Below are 17066 nucleotides of genomic sequence, written 5' to 3' on the forward strand. Positions count from 1 at the left end.
AAACAACCCAACAAGACTCCCAAAGCATTCCGTCACATGTCTGGAATATATGGAAGCCACGGACCTGCTGTGAGTGCCTCACCACACTGAGTGGGATTCAGTGGGATTCAGCACTTTTAAAGATTTGGGTTATCTTGTATTTCATTTCTCAGGTTAAGAGATTTTCAAGGTAATTTTGACCATAAGGATTATCTTTGACCCACATAACGGTGGCTTAAACAACGCAGCTGCTTCTCTCTTTCTCCCATAACGGTGTGGTAGGTGGTCCAGGTGTGGGGTGGTGCACCTTCTATCTTGTTGCTCTGTCATTTGTGGCCTGCATTCGCAGGTTGGCCTTATGTTCCGGGATGGCTGCACAAGCTCCAGCCCTCACATCTGCATTCCTTCCAGCAGGAAGGAGGAAAGAGAAGGGCAGTGATCTCCCCCTTTAAGAACACTAATAAGTTGCACACACATTTTACTGACATCCCAGTGGTTCCATGGCCCAGCCAGGAAGGTGGGGGAACGATGGTACTTGTTCTGTGCCACAACAGACTGAGCTAAAATAGGAAGTTTTATTAGTTAGAAATAGAAGACAACAGATATTGGAGGATAGGAGCTGTCGCTGCCATTTCGAGACTCTGCTGTTCCCCCCCCCCCCGAGGGAGGAGCACGGATCCTTCCTCTGTGCCTGCAGATGTGTCCACTCACAGGAGCCTATTTATTGAGCAGATTCGAAGGCAGCGTCCACGTTCCAGGGGCCTCCTGCCCAGCGTGGAAGGCAAAACAGCAGAGGAAGGGGGTAGGTGCCTCCCTCCTCTGCCAGGGAAGGGCCTCAAAGCCACAGGAGATCCAGGACGGGGCCACCGCCTGCCCGAGCCCCAATCTCTTTTTGCCTTGGAAAGCACATTCCTTTTCCATGGTTTGTGTTTTTCTGGAAACTATTAGAACTCTCCACCCAAACCAGATGATAATTACACGTTACTGATCTCCAGTCTTTACATTTCTGTCTCTCCCTTTTAAAGGAGAGATATTTTTACTGCACATTGTGTTGGCAAAACCCGGTCTCCTCTCCACCAGGCAGCCTGGATGTTATTTTCACATTTTCCTCTGTGAATTCACCTCGGGGGAGGGAGCGGAAAGGCCTGACGGCGCCGGAGCTGGGTACTAATGTGTCTTGGGTCAGGGGCAAAGATCGGAGGCCCAGGGGTGGCCGGAGGAGACCGGGATTGCACGTGGTCATGAGAGCTGTCGACAGAGGGCAAGACACAAAGACGGGGAAAGCTGCTTCAGAGGCAGCAGGTCCTGCCCCCCCCCCCCCCCCCCCCCGTGGGGACCTGCCCTGGCTCTGTTGGCAGAGCTCAGGGGACTCCCATGGTCACTGTGTCCACTGCAGTTGGACGGACCTGGGGCTCTGCTTTTGGCACCTCTACCTCCTAGCTGTGGGCCTGGAGCGAGTCACTAGTCTTTCCGAGCCTCAGTTTCTCCCTCTGGGAAAGGAGATCACCTCAGAAAGCAGCTCCTTCCGAGGTTATTGCAGAAGTTAAACGAGCTCATGCACCGAGGTCCTGCAAGAGCAACGAGCATATATACGCGCTCGATAAACAGGAGTGAGTCACGTCGTCGCTGCCGGGTCCCCAGCCGTCCCGTTCCCACATGGCCGAGCCGTCCCATTTCATCTGGTCTCTCATCGAATAGAGTTTTGTGATTCCTTTATCCGGACCACGAGCTGGAGCATGTAGTGAGGGTGGAGGGAGAGCTCTCCTCGCTGCTCCCTGGATCCACTTCTCTCTCCAGCTGGAGAAGAGGCCACACTGCCCAGTTCGGGGATTGACAGGTGGCTCAGGCTGAGTCCAGGGTGGCCCATCATGCCCAGCTGTGCTGGCCAGTAAAGTGAGCCCCGGGGATGGGCAGGGGCCGGGGCATGGATGGCCGTGGTAGAAACTTGAGATCTTTGGGAGCAAAAGAAGGGCCACTGGGAGATTTTCATCCAAGCTGACTTGGGTAAAGGCAGCCCTGGTTGAGGAAGGTTGGCAAGAGGTGGGCAAGGGCCGGTGGTGGCCAGCACCAGGCTGTTTCTCTTCCTCCCCACCCGCCAACTCTCTGTAGGGGGCCCTCCCCCACATCCCAACAAATGTATTGAAATGAATTCACATCTGATTTATATTTTTATAATCAAGAGCTATATTTTTTAAAAGATTTTATTTATTTACTCACGAGAGGCACAGAGAGAGAGGCAGAGCCAGAGGCAGAGGGAGAAGCAGGCTCCATGCAGGGAACCCGACACAGGATTCGATCCCTGGACTCTGGGATCACACCCTGAGCTGAAGGCAGACGCTCAATCACTGAACCACCCAGGCGTCCCATCAAGAGATATTTTGATGACATTGCCACCCGAATTATTTGCTTATGAGACATTCATTAATTACAACTGGCCACAAGTTCTTCCCTGAGCATTCAGGGTTCTTGGGAATTCTGGCAAAATGAGATTTCACCTATAAATTCGTTTCAAATATAGTGAAGTGTAACGAAATTTTCGTGACGACTAGATGAAACGATTAATGAACCCGACATAATGTTAGGTTTCCTAGACATTGCATTAAACATTTGTTGATTCTGATTTTGCGACATCTTGCCCCCCAGCCCATAATATGGAGCTGACACATTTTCAAAGGCTCTTGAAGCATCCATAGGCCTGAGGTGCTAAGAATCCTGTACCTAGAAGGTACGATGGGGAAATGGGGAGACCCACATCCCAAGGGCCAGGGTCCTTGCTCTTCTGCAGCTGTGGCCCCGCTGAGTTGTGGGTAAGGGTGTTGCCGAGTGTGGGGACAGGGACAGGTCCAGAGTAGAACAATTTTACCCGTCAATTTGTAACTTCTTTTCATTTTAAACGGATATCCCGCTCTAAAATTTGACTCAAAGGTGTTTCTTAAAAGACCGGGGGCACTGAGTGGCAACTACTATCGACCCTTGAACAACCTCTTTGAACGATGTGGGTCCACTTATAAGTGGATTTTTTTTTATATAAGTGCGGTACGATACTATAGATGTGTTTTCTCTTCCCTATGATCGTCTTAACATTTTCTTTCCTTTAGCTTACTTTATTGTGAGAATACAGGACATAGCACACATAACATACAAAACACGTTAACCAACTGCTCATGTTATCTGTAAGGCTTCTAGTCACTAGTTGTATTTTAGGGAGTCAAAGCTACACATGGATTTTCGACCTCACAGGATATTCCGTGCCCCTAATCCCCGTGTTGATCAGAGTTCAACAGCATTAGTTAGAGCTTATTATGGACTCCGTTTCCATTATTTCACTGATTCCTCCTCCTAGCAAACCTGTAAGGTAGGCAAATAATATTAAATCTGCATTTTACCGACAAGAAAACAGAGGCGCAGAGAGATGTCTGGGTAAACTGGTCAGGACCACGGAGCCAGTGAGTGGAAGAGAACAAGTTCACGCCCAGAATGTCAGGCTCTAGCATCCAAGCTCTTGGCGACTATCTCCATCACTGGGAACAGGTGCGTGGTCCCAGCGCTGCAAGAAGAGGGAGCAGCCCTTTCTCTGCTCAACACCTCTACGTCACCTCCACGTCATCAAGCCTGTCAGCAAAAGGAAAGTTGATATTTGCTTTGTAAGGTTTCTTCGACAGAGTATGCCTGCCTTCAGCAGTTCAGTGGCGATGACCAAAGGGCACAGACTGGGCCGGGGTGTTGGGGGGGGGGCGGGGGCTGAAGCAACAAACGTTGTTCTGGAGGCTGGGACGTCCAAGGTCGAGGCTAGTGAGTGGAAGAGAACAAGTTCAACCCCACGTCGGTGACATCTGCTTCCCGGTTCCTAGATGGCCACCCCCTCGCTCGGTCCACACGTGGTGGGGGAGGCGCAGAGCAAGCCCCGTGACTCTTACAGGGCGCTGGTCCCACCGCGGCCCCCACCCCCTAATACCGTGTGGGGTGGATAGGGTTTCAGTGTATGGACTTAGGAGGGCACAGGCATTCAGTGCATACCAGGGCCCAGATAAGCAGGGCACCGTGCTGAGTACTCAGGGGCGTGAAACCTGGCAAGTTGGAAGAGAGTCCAACACCTGAAAGATTTTTTTCTCATTAACAATTTTTATACCGATTCTGTGTAGAAATGATATTTTGGATATATTGGGTTAAAAAAAAAAAGACAGCCAAACAGGTGCACACAGCCCTGAACCCACATGCCCGCGCACACGCCTGTACTTACACACGCGCACACACACGAGCCCACCTGTGCCCTCTGCCCCGTGAGGGGCTCTGATCTCTCACTCTGCTGACCACCACTGCACGTCTGGTCTGAGGCTGGGGGTCCCGGAAGCACGCCTGGAGGCAGAGATCAGAGTGCAAGCCGTTTATTTGGAAGGTGATGCCAGGAAATGCTGGGAGGGCAGTGAGGAGGCGGGCAGCTCCTGGGGGCTGTGCCATCAGGCAAGTGACCTTAGTGGGTCTCTGGGCTCGGTGCTCGGTGCCTCAAGCTCGCAGGAACACTGGGAGCCTGCGGACAATCATCTCAGGGCCTGCTCACCACGCCCCCACCCAAAGGCGAAGGAGCTGGGGTGTTTATCCCCTACTCCCATCACCCATAGAGGCTGCTCCCAATGGCATCAGTTCCCTGCACTTCTGGTCTGCTACATAACAGGCAGAGAAGCTTCCAGAAGCCAGAGGAAACCTCAGGCAGCAGGACACAAGTGCTTTTAGATAGAAGTTGGGCCCATGTGGACAGAAGTGAAAAGGGCCAAGGCAATATGGGTGGGGCCTGGGTGACATTTCCTACTGCTCTCTGCACACCTTCCTCCTCTCAGGAACTGAGGTCCGAGGGGTTAACTGGCCAGAAAGGTGACAGAGGAGGATTTGAATCCAGATCAAATAACCACGACCAAACGACCACGGAGCCCTGACTCCATGCTTTGCCTCTTCGCCTGCATCTGCCCATGTCTATAACAAGCAGGCAGGAGTCTAACTATGAATTTTAAAATTTCATCTTAAAACTTGTTCACTCAATTAAGGTGGATGCTTTTAAAGGCAAATTTAATTATTTTGAGTTCAATAAAAGCCTTTTAATAAGATGAACATCATGATTTCAGGCCCCCACTTCCAGGCTTATCAGTTATGGTGAGGTGGGGACCCACCCTGAGGGAGGGAGTGGAGGGGGGTGAGGGCCTGGAGGGAGGGAAGGGGGGTGAGGGCCTGGAGGGAGGGGAGGGGGTGAGGGGCATGGAGGGAGGGGAGGGGGGTGAGGGCCTGGAGGGAGGGGAGGGGTGGTGAGGGCCTGGAGGGAGGGGAGGGGTGGTGAGGGCATGGAGGGAGGGGAGGGGGGTGAGGGCATGGAGGGAGGGGAGGGGGGTGAGGGCATGGAGGGAGGAGAGGGAGGTCAAGGGCCTGGAGGGAGGGGAGGGGGTGAGGACCTGGAGGAAGGGGAGGGGGGTGACGGCATGGAGGGAGGGGAGGGGTGGTGAGAGCCTGGAAGGAAGGGAGTGGGTGAGGGCCTGGAGGGAGGGGAGGGGGAGTGAGGGCCTGGAGGGAGGGAAGGGTGGTGAGAGCCTGGAAGGAGGGGAGGGGGTGAGGGCCTGGAGGAAGGGGAGGGAGGAGAGGGGGGTCAAGGGCCTGGAGGGAGGGGAGGGAGGAGAGGGGGGGTCTAGGGCCTGGAGGGAGGGGAGGGAGAGGAGGGGGGTCAAGGGCCTGGAGGGAGGGGAGGGGAGGGGGCGAGGGCCTGGAGGGGAGGGCGGCGCGTGCCAGCACACGCACACACGCGCACACACGCACACACACACGCGTGGATATTTATTTTAAAATTTACTCTCACATCCAAATGCACCATTTGTTCCAAATTATTTGCGAGGCCTCTGCGGTCTTGTGTTATCCCCGGCAGCAGGGGTGAAGGCAGCGCGGCGCGCCGACCCCCGGGAACCACCGCAATCACCGCGACTGGCAGCGGCGCGAGCCGACCCCGCCCCCCTCCCTCCCGGGCCCACCCCCCTCCTCCCTCCTCGCGGCCCCCGCCCCCCTCCTCCGCGCGGGGGGGGGGCGCGGGGGGCGGCCCCGCCCCCGTCCAGGTGGGGCACGTGACGGAACCCCGGCCAATCAGGGCGCGCCTCCCCGCGGCCGCAGTGATTGGCTCAGAGGCGGCCACGTGGCCTAAGCCAGGCCAATGGGATTCGATTCTGGGACTTCGGCTGCGGGCGTCGGGAGCCGGCTTCTTCCCTCCTGCTCCGGGGCGGCCGGGCGAGCGGCCGGGGAGGGGGACGTGCGCGGGAGGGACGTCAGGGGAAGAGCGTTTGACGGCGGGGGGCAGACGTCTCGGTGACGTCACAGTCGCCCATCGAGCCTGGTGGCCTCGCCCGGCCCCGCTCCACCTGTTGCTTTTCAGCTGCAGGAATCCGCAACCCCCAGGCCTGCAAACCCCGGCCGAGCTGGCGTTGGCTCGCTTGGCGGAGGAAGAGCCGATTCCAGGGCGGGGGCCCCGCCGAGTCTCCTCCAGGCCTTTGCTCGTGCAGGGCCCTGGTTCACTCTCTGCCCCTCTCCTCCCTGACCTCTGGGGCGGGGCGGGGGGGGGACTGGAATCCAGCCTCCCCGCCCCCCCGACAGCACGGGGTCCTGCCCCCGAGGCATTGTGCTGTGCTGCCGTCTGTGAGTCTGTCTGGACCACCAGGAGGTGGGTTCCTTGAGGTCAGAGGTGGGGCTTCAGGCGCTGGGACCCCCGAGCAGAGCCCAGCATGAGACCCTGTTTAAAAACCAAAAAAACCCCAGAAAACCAAGAGGCAGATGAATGAGATGAGATCTCCCCAGACAAGCGGCCAACCTCACTGGAGACCTTGACATGGTGCTTGGCGCCTAGTAGGTGCTCAACAAATAGTAGATACTCCGATTTCCGCCTTTATTCCGGACCGATTCAGTGATATGTGCTTGAGCCAGGTCAGAGGAGCGGGGAGGGTCTCCTTTTCGACCCAGGATGTCCTTCAGACAACCTCACAGGCACTGCGGCAACACTTTCTACAGTGACAGGCCCCCGGGAGAGTGGGCGCTCATGAGAGGCCGGGGGCTCTGGAGCCAGGCTGGGAGCGCACCGTGGGGTCCCACTGCCAACACCGGAGAGTAATGAGCTCCTTTGGTTTCTCATCAATTTTCCTTTCTTTTTTACTCCTAGGTTTTCCTCCACCAGAGAGGGAGAAAGCAAGACCGATGTGTGCCTCACATTCTGCCCTGATTATAGGACTCTACTCCCAGAGCTTACAGAACCGTGGGGTCGAGGCTGCAGGATGGTCATTCCCGGGGAATCAACTGTTGGGGCGCTGATCTTTAAAACACCTTGACCAGACGTCAAAGATGGTTCTGTTTAGAGAAATAAATGCGACTTTCTGTAGTGGGCACTGCAGGGAGCACACTCGGAACCCCGGGGATCCCTTTTAGACTCCTGTCTCCCCTTCCTGGCTTCCACGGGCCTTGCGAATGGCTGGTTCCTGGGAACCTCTCTGAGGGCCACCCTGGGGCTTGGGAAACTCCTCACTGCTGCGCTCTCACACCCGAGAATCCAGGAGCAGAGTCTACTTTTCACCCAGAAGCACCTCACACCCCAGAGCTCCCCACAGTCCTTTTGGGATCTTTGGGATCAGGCTGTGGCGGGGACTTTGCCTAAACCCCCTCGCTACTTTACTTCGTTTTTCCTCCTCTGTCCTCTCCCCAGTTTCCTTAACCGTCTCCCGTGGCAGCGCTCCCTTCATACGTCCCTTCTTACAAATCCATGCCTCAATGTTTCCTTCTGGAAGGGACTCACATAAGGCCAGTTTCTTTCTTGTAGACCTTATCAGAGCCTTAGCACGATTTTTCCAAGAGGGAAGAAAAGTAGGTTAACACCTTACAAACTCTTTTAACCCCAATTAATGAAAGAGGGAGTTAATTTTATTTATTTTTATTTTTTAATTTTTTTTAAGAGGTGAGTTAATTTTAAACCCCTTTGTTAGAACCACCTGCCTGAGCTAGTGTTTTCACTGGGCTCCAGGGATGCTGCTTGAACTGGAACAGAGGTCTCGGGCCCCCCAGCAGCTCAGCAGGCCTCCCTCCCTCCCCACTAAATGGGCCCTGGGACCGTTGCTGAGCGCGGTGGGGGACAGGGGAAGGCAATGCAGCCAAAGAAGTAAAAAAGCCTCGTTCCAAAGAATTGTAAAATTTATTGTATAAGTATTGCAGCTTTTCAGAATGTCATCATTGCCACTAATGATTATTGATACACAACAAGCGATTTCATCAGGCCTGTGGATTGGCATCCAAATACAGAGTCTTACGCGGCAGCGACGTGGGCGCCGCACCCAGCGTGCCACGGAGAATTTACATGAGTTTAACTTGAACAGAACTTGGGAAAACAGGGCTGCAAAGGTGAGCGGTTCCAACGCCAAGAACGCAACATAAAAGCGTGCCATCAGCACACCACCATGGAATCAGGCAGGCAAACGAGAACGCGTGTCCTTCTGGGCTCTATAGTACAGCAGAATTTGAAGCGCAGTTTCCAGGAAACAAACAAACAAAAACAAAACAAAAACACTTTTATTTTTTCCTTATCATCAGGATGTTTTATGGATCTGGAAGCTTTGTGTGCGTGTAGAGAACGATTTCTGAAACATACAATTCAGAGAGGAGACGAGGACAGGGATTGGACTCGGTTCTTGCCCTGCCCTGGGGTTCGCTAGATGGTGGGGGGTGGGGGTGGGCTGGGGGGAGTTTCAGCTCTTTGCAAAGAACACCGGGGCTTCGGGGGGGACAGAGATGGCTTAGTGCCCCTTCCTAAGTTGGTCTGCGGAGACCTGGCCTTTGTGGGAGAAATGCTCTTTCTTCCTCGGGGGGTAGGAAATGTGATGGACAAGCAGGGAAACGATGAGGAGTAGAGGAAGCCCAACCTGGTCCCCCTCCAACCAGCCACAGCTGAGGACCCCCAAACTTTTTACTGGAAAAAGGAGGTCTCCTCAGGGGTGCTCGGAATCTTTTCAAAGATAACGGCACGACAGCCAACATCCAGAGGAATGAGTGCACCCCCAGCTCTGGGGTCCAGCAGAGAAACCAAGAGCTTAGCTGTTTCCAGAAACACACACCCCAGGTTTTCTGGGGATGTGTCCCGACTTGGACAAGCTGCTCTGCCCTGAGCCTCTGCAACCGGCATCTGCCGGGCATGAAGCCCGGGGGCGCTGCAGCATCGAGCCCTGGACTGCAATCCTGGGGTGCAATTGGAGGGGTGTGCTCTGCCCTCAAGCCAGCTGAGGTCAGGGAGCCACTCCCCCGCCTCCTTCCAAACACGGCAAATGCAGACCACACCACCAACCAACGGGATTCCAACAGCTTGGCTCAAGACCTGGGGACCTGCACAGTCCGGGGCCATTTCTAGGCTTACAAGTCACATGGGAGTCAAACACCGCATCTGACAAGACGGTGGTGGGTGGGTGCGTGGGTGGGACACGGGAGGGCAGGGCGATGGGGATATTTGAGAAGCTGCAGCCCTTTGTTGACCTAGAGTGGGAAGGTCAGTCCCCGGGGCAGAGGGGCAGAGGGGGTGGGGATGGGGGTTCGGTGTCACTGTCCAGGGATGCCCCCATTTGGTGACAAGAGGGCACTCCTTCCTCAGTAAGGCACTAGGGAGGCTCTTCACATAGAGGAAAGCTACAGTTTTTAAAAATTTTATCTATAAATGTGTCCCTGTACCTTTTAGGACAAATTAATACCGATGTTTCTGCACGACTTCTGAAAAGAATCCTCTTTGAGAAGCAAAGTTTAGGCTGAAGACCACCCCCCCACCACCACCACCACCACCCCGACCTCGCCACGGAGAGGCAGGTGTTATTGTCAAAGTACAAGAACTTTCCGCCAGGCTGGCCGGCGGCCACTCAGACCCCATGTTTATCTGTTGGTCACCGTGTTGGGGAAGGGTACGTAGAAATAGAGTCCAAATGGTCAGAACGTCAAAACTGTTCTCAGGCGTTTAAGTAATAAAAAAGTTGCTTAAAAACAAGAGTTATTGCCCGGATGCCTCCTCTTATGTTAGTCTGCTAGTTAGTGTTCTGCCAAAATGAAAAGACAGCTCCATGCGGAGGGGCTTGGGGGGGTGGGTGGGCGGGGGGCTGCTCTTCCATCTGGGGGATCACCCCATGGAATGTGAACAAGTCCTCAGTGGGAGGAAGAACCTGCAGCTCCAGCCACTGTCCCTGGTCGACCCCAGGGACCCCCACTCCATGTCCCACCTGTCGCCACCGCGCATACACCTGCGCCACTCACGCGCCCTCACCTGCGCACCACCAGGGGATCCCGCCACACCGCAGCCTACTCAGGAAAATCCTGGTAGACAAGACTCGTATCCGCTAAAGAGGCTGTGAAAACACAGATAAATAAGCACATCGAACATGATTGTTTCCACGGGGAGAGGGAACGAAAATGCGGGAGAGCAGAAGGTAAAGAATTGTGCTTTGAAAACATAAAAGCACAGGTTCGACTGGTTTTTTTGTTGTCCTTTTAACCCTTTTGCATGTCCTGGGAGAAATCGGGGCATGTCGCTTTTTCATCTCTGGGGTTCCGTTTGTTGGCCTGTTAGGTGAGAATTGCTACGTAAAGAGAAAGGAACGAGGTCAAATTCCTAATACTCCGGGCCTTTCTGACCTGTCGGTGGCCTCCACCGACCGACCTCAGCTGATAAATCCTGGAGCCAGCGCATCGCCCCGAAGCGCTCTGGGCAAAGCAGCCACCCAAGCCCCCTCTGGGGGGCCAGGGAAGGGGGGGTCCCCGGCAACACGCGCGGGGAGCAGCTGCGGCTGGAGGTGGGTGGGGGCGGGGGCGAGGCTTCATGCTTTAAAAAAAACAAAACAAAACAAAACAAAACAAAACCAGGAGGAAAAACTAAGATTCTTCCAGAAGTTTATTTTCATCTCGGGAAAGGCAAAGCCACCACCTGCAACTTGGTGCCTAGAGTAACTTCCCTATTGGGTTTGCCATCCCAAGGCTGTTCTGGCCCAGAGGGGGAAACTGTCTCCTTCGGTGGGGAATGTATAACGAGGTAACAACCTATCGCTAGCCAGAAGCTTCCACTTCGCAGGAAAGCGGCCCCTCCGGAAAGCTCTCCAAACTCCGTGTCGAGCCCGCCCTCTGCCTGACGCCGACTGTGAAATTTCCACATTTCTCCCTTAAAAGTCTCGACAGACATGATAGGAGTTTCCATCAGACAAGCACTGACATATTTATATTAAAAAATAGTGCAAAAGCTCAACATTTATATAAATAACTCTAAACCCCTGCTTTGTACTTTTTTTTTCTTTACAAGGTAATACACGCTTTCTGAGTTGGCACTCAAAAATTGCCATTTTTTTTCTCTTCTAGTTCAGAAAACAACTTTTTTTTTTTAATAGGCCTCTTCTAATACAAAAATACTCCTGCCCTCACAATACAGTTTCTCTTATTTTATATATATTTATATATATATAATATTGCAGATCTTTAAACAAAGGTTTTGTGCAAATATGTCTTTAAAGTTAAGTGAAATCATCATAAACAAACAAAAGAAAAGAAGCATTCACGCACGCAGCTCAACTAGAAACAGAAAAGACTAGGGTAGATTTTGTGTGTGTGTGTGTGTTGTTTTTTGTTTTTTTTTTTTTCTCTTTTGCCTTCAAGACACAGCTCAACAAAGAAACGTGGTTTTTTGCAAGCTTTCTTAGCTTGTGCATTCAGACCACACAGAACATGTAAATATTTATACACAGAGAGAGGGGGAGAGGATGGTTACGCGCCGCGTGTGGTGGCTGCCGCCCGGTCCTCCTCTGTCTTCTCGTCTAAGAGGTGCGGAGCGTGTTGTCTTCTCCCTACCGCTGCCCCGGCCCCGGGGTGCCTAGAGAGGGTGCCCTTTCGGTTTATCCTTTTCTTTGCTCCAGGCAGCTGTGCTCTCCAGGGGGGCGATGTGTGCGTGGGGGAGCCGGGTCCCCTCCAGCAAGGAGGGCGGCCCGCTGCTCTGCTGGTGCTGGAAGGCCGGGGACCCCGGGTAGTGGCCGATGACCTCGCTGTAGGTGGGGGGCGGCCCCTCCATGCGCCCGCCGCCCCCGTAGCACGTGGCGCTGATGCCCGAGTTACTGCTGGGGGGGCAGGGGCCGCCCAACATGGCACTGTCCATCAGGTCGCTGTCGAAGATGGTTCTGTTCGGGGGCGCGCGCACCGACTCGCGGTTCAGCTCCAGCTGCTGCTCCGGGTCCCGCAGCTGGAGGGTGCAGGGGCCCTGGTAGGGCGGGGGCTCCTCCCCGTCCGACAGCGAGATGGTGGGCGGCAGGTCGATCTGGTGCTGCAGGTACGGGTAGGTGGGCTGGAAGCGGTGGAAGCGGTCCCGCTGGGTGAAGGGGGGCACGGCCAGGCGGTCGGTGGGCCTCGGAGGGGCATAGACCTGCGGCTGCGGGGGCAGAGCAGAGTGAGGGTCCTCCACCCCGAAGCAGCCCGAGGCGGTGGGGTCTGGCTGCCTGGGGGGGACCCTCTGCTCTCTGGGGGTGGGGGGGGAGGGAGGGGTGCACTGGGGAGCCCTGGATGGGATCCTCATCACTGAGTTGGAAGAGGGGCAACTTTTGTCCTCCAGCCTGTGGACCCTGTGGGCCCCCCACTGCGGGGTGGGAGAGGGTGAGCGGCTGGCGCGGGCGGTGCCAGCAGCCAAGGACAATTCTTCAGAGAAGGGCACAGAGGTGAGCCTGGCAGCCACACTCCTGCGGCCAGGGGAGGCGCCTCCAGCTTGGAGAGGGGACTTGCCGGGCAGATGGCCGGAGGCGTCCACTACAGCACCCCGGGGGGCGGGGGGCGGGGGGCAGCAGGCAGGGGACTGGGGCCGCACGGGGGGCTCACCTCTGGGATTCCGCTGCCCGACACCGTGCTCTCGGACGGCCAGAGGCATCCTTCCTGTGTGGGGACGAGAGGGGCAGGGTCAGCAGGCTGAGCACAGGTGAGCGCACACAGGGTCAACTGGCTTTGAGCCTGACATCTTCTCTTTGGAGTCGCATCTGGCAGCCATCGGCCACCCTCCATCCCCACTCTGCTACCCCGGCCTGGGGCCCTCACCACTTCTCAGATGTGACCCCAACCACCTACAGCTGACCTGTAGGCTCCGCCTTCTTAAGACCCTCCAGCAGCTGCCCGCGTGCCTTAGGCTGATGAAGAAGCCTGGCGAGACCTGGCCCTCCCGACCTTGACCTGGACCACGTGCTTGCAGCGTGATCTTGGCAAGTTACTAAACTTCCAGAACTTTTGAGGGGTAGACTATGCCAAGGAGTGCACGTGGCCCTCTGTGACTACACGAAAGTGCTGGGAGCCAGGCTGACGCACCTTCTAGTGCAAAGGGTCATGCATGTACCTCAGGGCCTTTGCACCGGCCGCCCCACTGCACCGGCAGCCCCGCAGACCTCCTCTGACACTGCCGTCTAAAGGGCCCGCCCCCATTTACAATCCTGGCATGGGCTAACTTCCTTCCCAGCAGCTCTCTTACCTGTAACCAACTTGTCTCTATTTATTTACCTCTTTACAGCCTGTCTCAACCTGTATACCAGGAGCCCAGTTCACGGGTACAGAAATATTGGACAAAGTTAGTTAATGAGCTAAGTGCCCCCATGCAGCTGCTCTGCCACCAAATAATGATGGGGTCAGTCAACAAAGGCGGAAGGTGGTACCGCTTCCATACCAAGTGTGTAGCTGCCACCTCAGGAAGCTCACACCCTCTTGCTCTGAGATTTCCCCACGGGTGGCCGGGCCGCATGGGCTGAGTTGGGCACATGCCACGTGCCATCTCAGGCCTCGGGGAGAGACCCAAGGGACGTGGGACCCTGCACCAGGCTCAGTTTGTCTGAGAGGCAAACCCAGACAATGCTGGTTATGTGGTGACGGATAGCCCTGGGCCCGGGGGGAAGGATGTCGTCTCTGAATTTCACAGCTTTCTAGAGATGGAGATAAACTGTACGTGGGGACGCCTGGGTGGCTCAGCGGCTGAGCCTCTGCCTTCGGCTCAGGTCATGATCCCGGGGTCCTGGGATCGAGTCCCTCATTGGGCGCCCTGCAGGGGGCCTGCTTCTCCCTCTGCCTGTGTCTCTCACGAATAAACAAATAAATCTTTAAAAAATAAATAAATAAACTGTACATATTCAAAGTATGCAATTTGGTTAAGTTTTGGTGCGTGCATACACCAGAGACCCGTGACTACAATCAAAATATCTAGCGCTCCAAAGGTTTCCTTGGGGCTCGTTATCCTGGGGGCTCCCGGTCTCACCCAGTTGGGGCCGTAGGGTGACCTGGAGAGGGGGCTGGGTGCACAGAGAAGTGCAGTTGCCTACATGGCCACTGGGGGGCTCTGTGGCTCTCACAACGGTCCCACCGGGAAAGCACCCATGAGCTCTCCTTGTGGTCTCTAGTAGGTTCCAGGTGGTAGGATGCAGCAAGCGGCCACACAGCCTTGCTGTTGGCGTGGTCAAAGGCCGTTTTGTTACTGATATTAGTCATGTTATCAATCGTTGTCTCGGTGCCAGACGCTGCACCGAGAGCTGAGTGGGCCCAGCTGGTAGGAGGCCGTGCTGGGATCCAAACCCTCACCTGCTCGCTTCCAGACCCACCTGGGCTCAGGCCAATCCTGGCTGTGTAGCTCCAGGCCGGGCCACTGGCATGGCCCATGTGCGTGCCAGGAAGCCGATGGGCACGTCCACCCGCTCCTCACTAGGGTCAGGGGCCCCGGGTGGTGGATGCATGCAGCTAAGGCCAGCTTGGATGAGAGGTGACCCAGATACACTCCTGCCTAAAACCTTCCCACGAGTCCCTCTGTCCCGGGCTCTGCATGACGTGGCCAACAACCTCTTCCCACCACTGCCCTCCCCCCCCCGCCACTCCCAGTCCCAACAGAGTGGTTAGCTACCTGGCACCACCCAGGAAGCTTAAGGAAACACCCATCAATGCCCCAGGAGCCCCACCATAGAGCCCCAAACCACCCACCAGCCTCGTCAGCTGACTACCTCCAACGTGTGCACCTGGAAGTCACTTCCTCCTCCAGGGAGCCTTCCAGGAACCACCCACCACCACCCCTGCCTCCCAGGCTCCCATGGCATCTCAGCTCCTATATCGGCCTGGCTCGCTGTACAGTAATCGAACGTCCAGCTGGCTGCCCTGTCCCTGATTTAGAAGCCTTGTGCCTGCAGAAGCCGCTCGGGAAGCGGGAGACCCATGCCAGGGCTGATTTGGGGACAAAATGAACAAAGGGTTGCCCCATCCAATTTCCTGGCTGAGCCTCTAGTCTGCATCCATCCTGCCCCATGCTGAGCAGGCTTCACGCACAAACCGTCTTCCAAGAGACCTATGGGTGACGTGACCGTTGCTGTTCAAGATGCATAAACTTTGGGGGAATAAGCTGATAAGGGGAGGAATTCAAAGCAGGGAATGTTTGAAAACAAAGCTCAGGGACCCAGGAGCAGCTCAGAAATGAGCAGGAGGCTTCCTGGGTGGGGTTGGTGGCACCTATACACCTGCTTACCTGTGCCAGGTGGCTCCGTACCTGCCTCACAGGGCACATCCCCCCCACCCGCCAACTCCAGGACAAGCCCCTGCAGACCCATCTTCCGTGCCGCCGTCAGGGCAAGATCACCACTGCTGTTACCACAACACAATATAGTGTGGCTTCCCTGGGAACAGCCCCGGGCGGGGAAGTGACGTTCTAGGGCCAGTGGCGTACCTGCACTTGAGCCTTATTCTCGGACAGATGAGCAAATGGGGTCCCCCTGGAAAGGAACCGAGGCAGGACAGTCAGGCCAGGGGCAGGCCCAGCCCCAGGCGGAGAGTGCCCAGGTTTGGGGTGTCTGTGGGAGGTCACGGGGCCCTGAGACTCCTGAGACGCACGCAGGCTGTCTGGCAGGGAGGGGTCCCCAAGGGAGCTGCCACACTTGCTGCAGGCCTAACGAGGCTGTGTTTACCCAGCCGGGCATCCCCAGGGGCCCATGCAGGTGGCTGGGTAGATGGGGCGGGGACTTTTCTGTGGCTCCAGGTGTCTGGGAATCAGGGCCAGGATCTTAACCCTCTGTCTGGGCACAAAGTCCCAGGTGCTGCCCACGGGGCTGTCTCCCTGCCCCCGGTGGCAGCAAGGATCCCTCACGCTGGAACTTGCGCCACGGCCCCAGCCCGCTGGGCGAGCGGTGTCCTCAGTGACCACACCCAGGGGCAGGCAGCAGAAGGGCCAGCTCCACCCGTCTGGCAGAGTGGGGCTCAGAGGGCGAGAAGGCCCACCCCGGGCACGGGCCACCCGGCTCGCATCTTCTCCCTCGCCCCAGCATGTGAGGTGGCACAGGGGGCTGGGGCTCTTCGCACCGCCGCTGACAAGCTGCGCGGCTTCAGGCCAACACGCCCACCTGTCTGGGCCCCGGTTTCTCCCCCGTGGGATGGGGTTTCCGGGCTGCCATGAGCCGGGGAGGCACACCCTCGGCACAGCCACCTGGGGGACAGGCACAGCAGACACACGGGTGAGCCCTGGCCGGAGCAGCGGCGCCCAGTGCCCTCCGGATGCCTGCTGAGCCTCGGGCCGGGGGACCCAGCGGAGGCTCCTCGCCCTGGCCACCTGCTGACCGCCCCGCCGCGCCGCAGCCTGATGTGGGGGGACACGCCCGAACCTGCCGGGGACCCGGCTCGACCCGGCTCAGCCCCGCAGGCTCTGGGCACTGCCACCAACCCCGGGCGGCCATCCCCAGACCTGGGAGGCCACCCCCGGTGCCACCCTCCCTGCTGTCGCTGTCCTCCCAGGCTCAGAGGTGTGCTCGGGCCACGGCCCTGGGGCCACCCCCGTGCCAGCTTCTCCCTGCAAATCCCAGCCTGCCCTTCAGACAGCCTGCTCCTGCCAGGCGAAGTCACACAGCGCCCGTGTGGGGGCAGAAACCACTCGGGGGTGAGCTGCGCCCCCACCTCGGTCCACCGGCTGCAGGGCGCCGAGTGGCAGGGCACAGTGCAGCGCCCAGGGTGCAGGGAGTAGGGGGCCCAGCGCTCAGAGCTGCAGAAAGGCAGGCCTCCCCTCCCCCGCCGGGCCCCCACTTTGTGGAGTC

The 17066-nt window shown here is 56.7% G+C and overlaps 1 protein-coding gene and 1 long non-coding RNA gene across 12 annotated transcripts in view; one reads left to right on the forward strand and one right to left on the reverse strand.

The window, feature by feature from the left end:
- The first annotated feature begins 6286 nt into the window (after positions 1-6286).
- Positions 6287-7327, forward strand: LOC111092163. The gene is made up of 2 exons (XR_005378045.1): positions 6287-6664; positions 7157-7327. It is a non-coding gene; the product is annotated as an uncharacterized LOC111092163 (long non-coding RNA).
- An 830-nt stretch (positions 7328-8157) lies between these two features.
- Positions 8158-17066, reverse strand: part of PMEPA1 (prostate transmembrane protein, androgen induced 1) — a 56365-nt gene continuing 47456 nt past the window's right edge. For all 11 annotated transcript variants that reach the window (XM_038572694.1, XM_038572685.1, XM_038572684.1 and 8 more), the window contains exons 3-4: positions 12856-12909; positions 8158-12415 (exon numbers count right to left, since the gene is read on the reverse strand). In XM_038572694.1, the coding sequence (XP_038428622.1) occupies positions 11867-12415; positions 12856-12909 (603 nt within the window). In that variant the 3' untranslated portion in view covers positions 8158-11866. The remainder of the gene's footprint in view (positions 12416-12855; positions 12910-17066) is intronic.

Source organism: Canis lupus, chromosome 24 (genome assembly GCF_011100685.1).
Source record: "Canis lupus familiaris isolate Mischka breed German Shepherd chromosome 24, alternate assembly UU_Cfam_GSD_1.0, whole genome shotgun sequence".
Classification (NCBI taxonomy): Eukaryota; Metazoa; Chordata; class Mammalia; order Carnivora; family Canidae; genus Canis; species Canis lupus.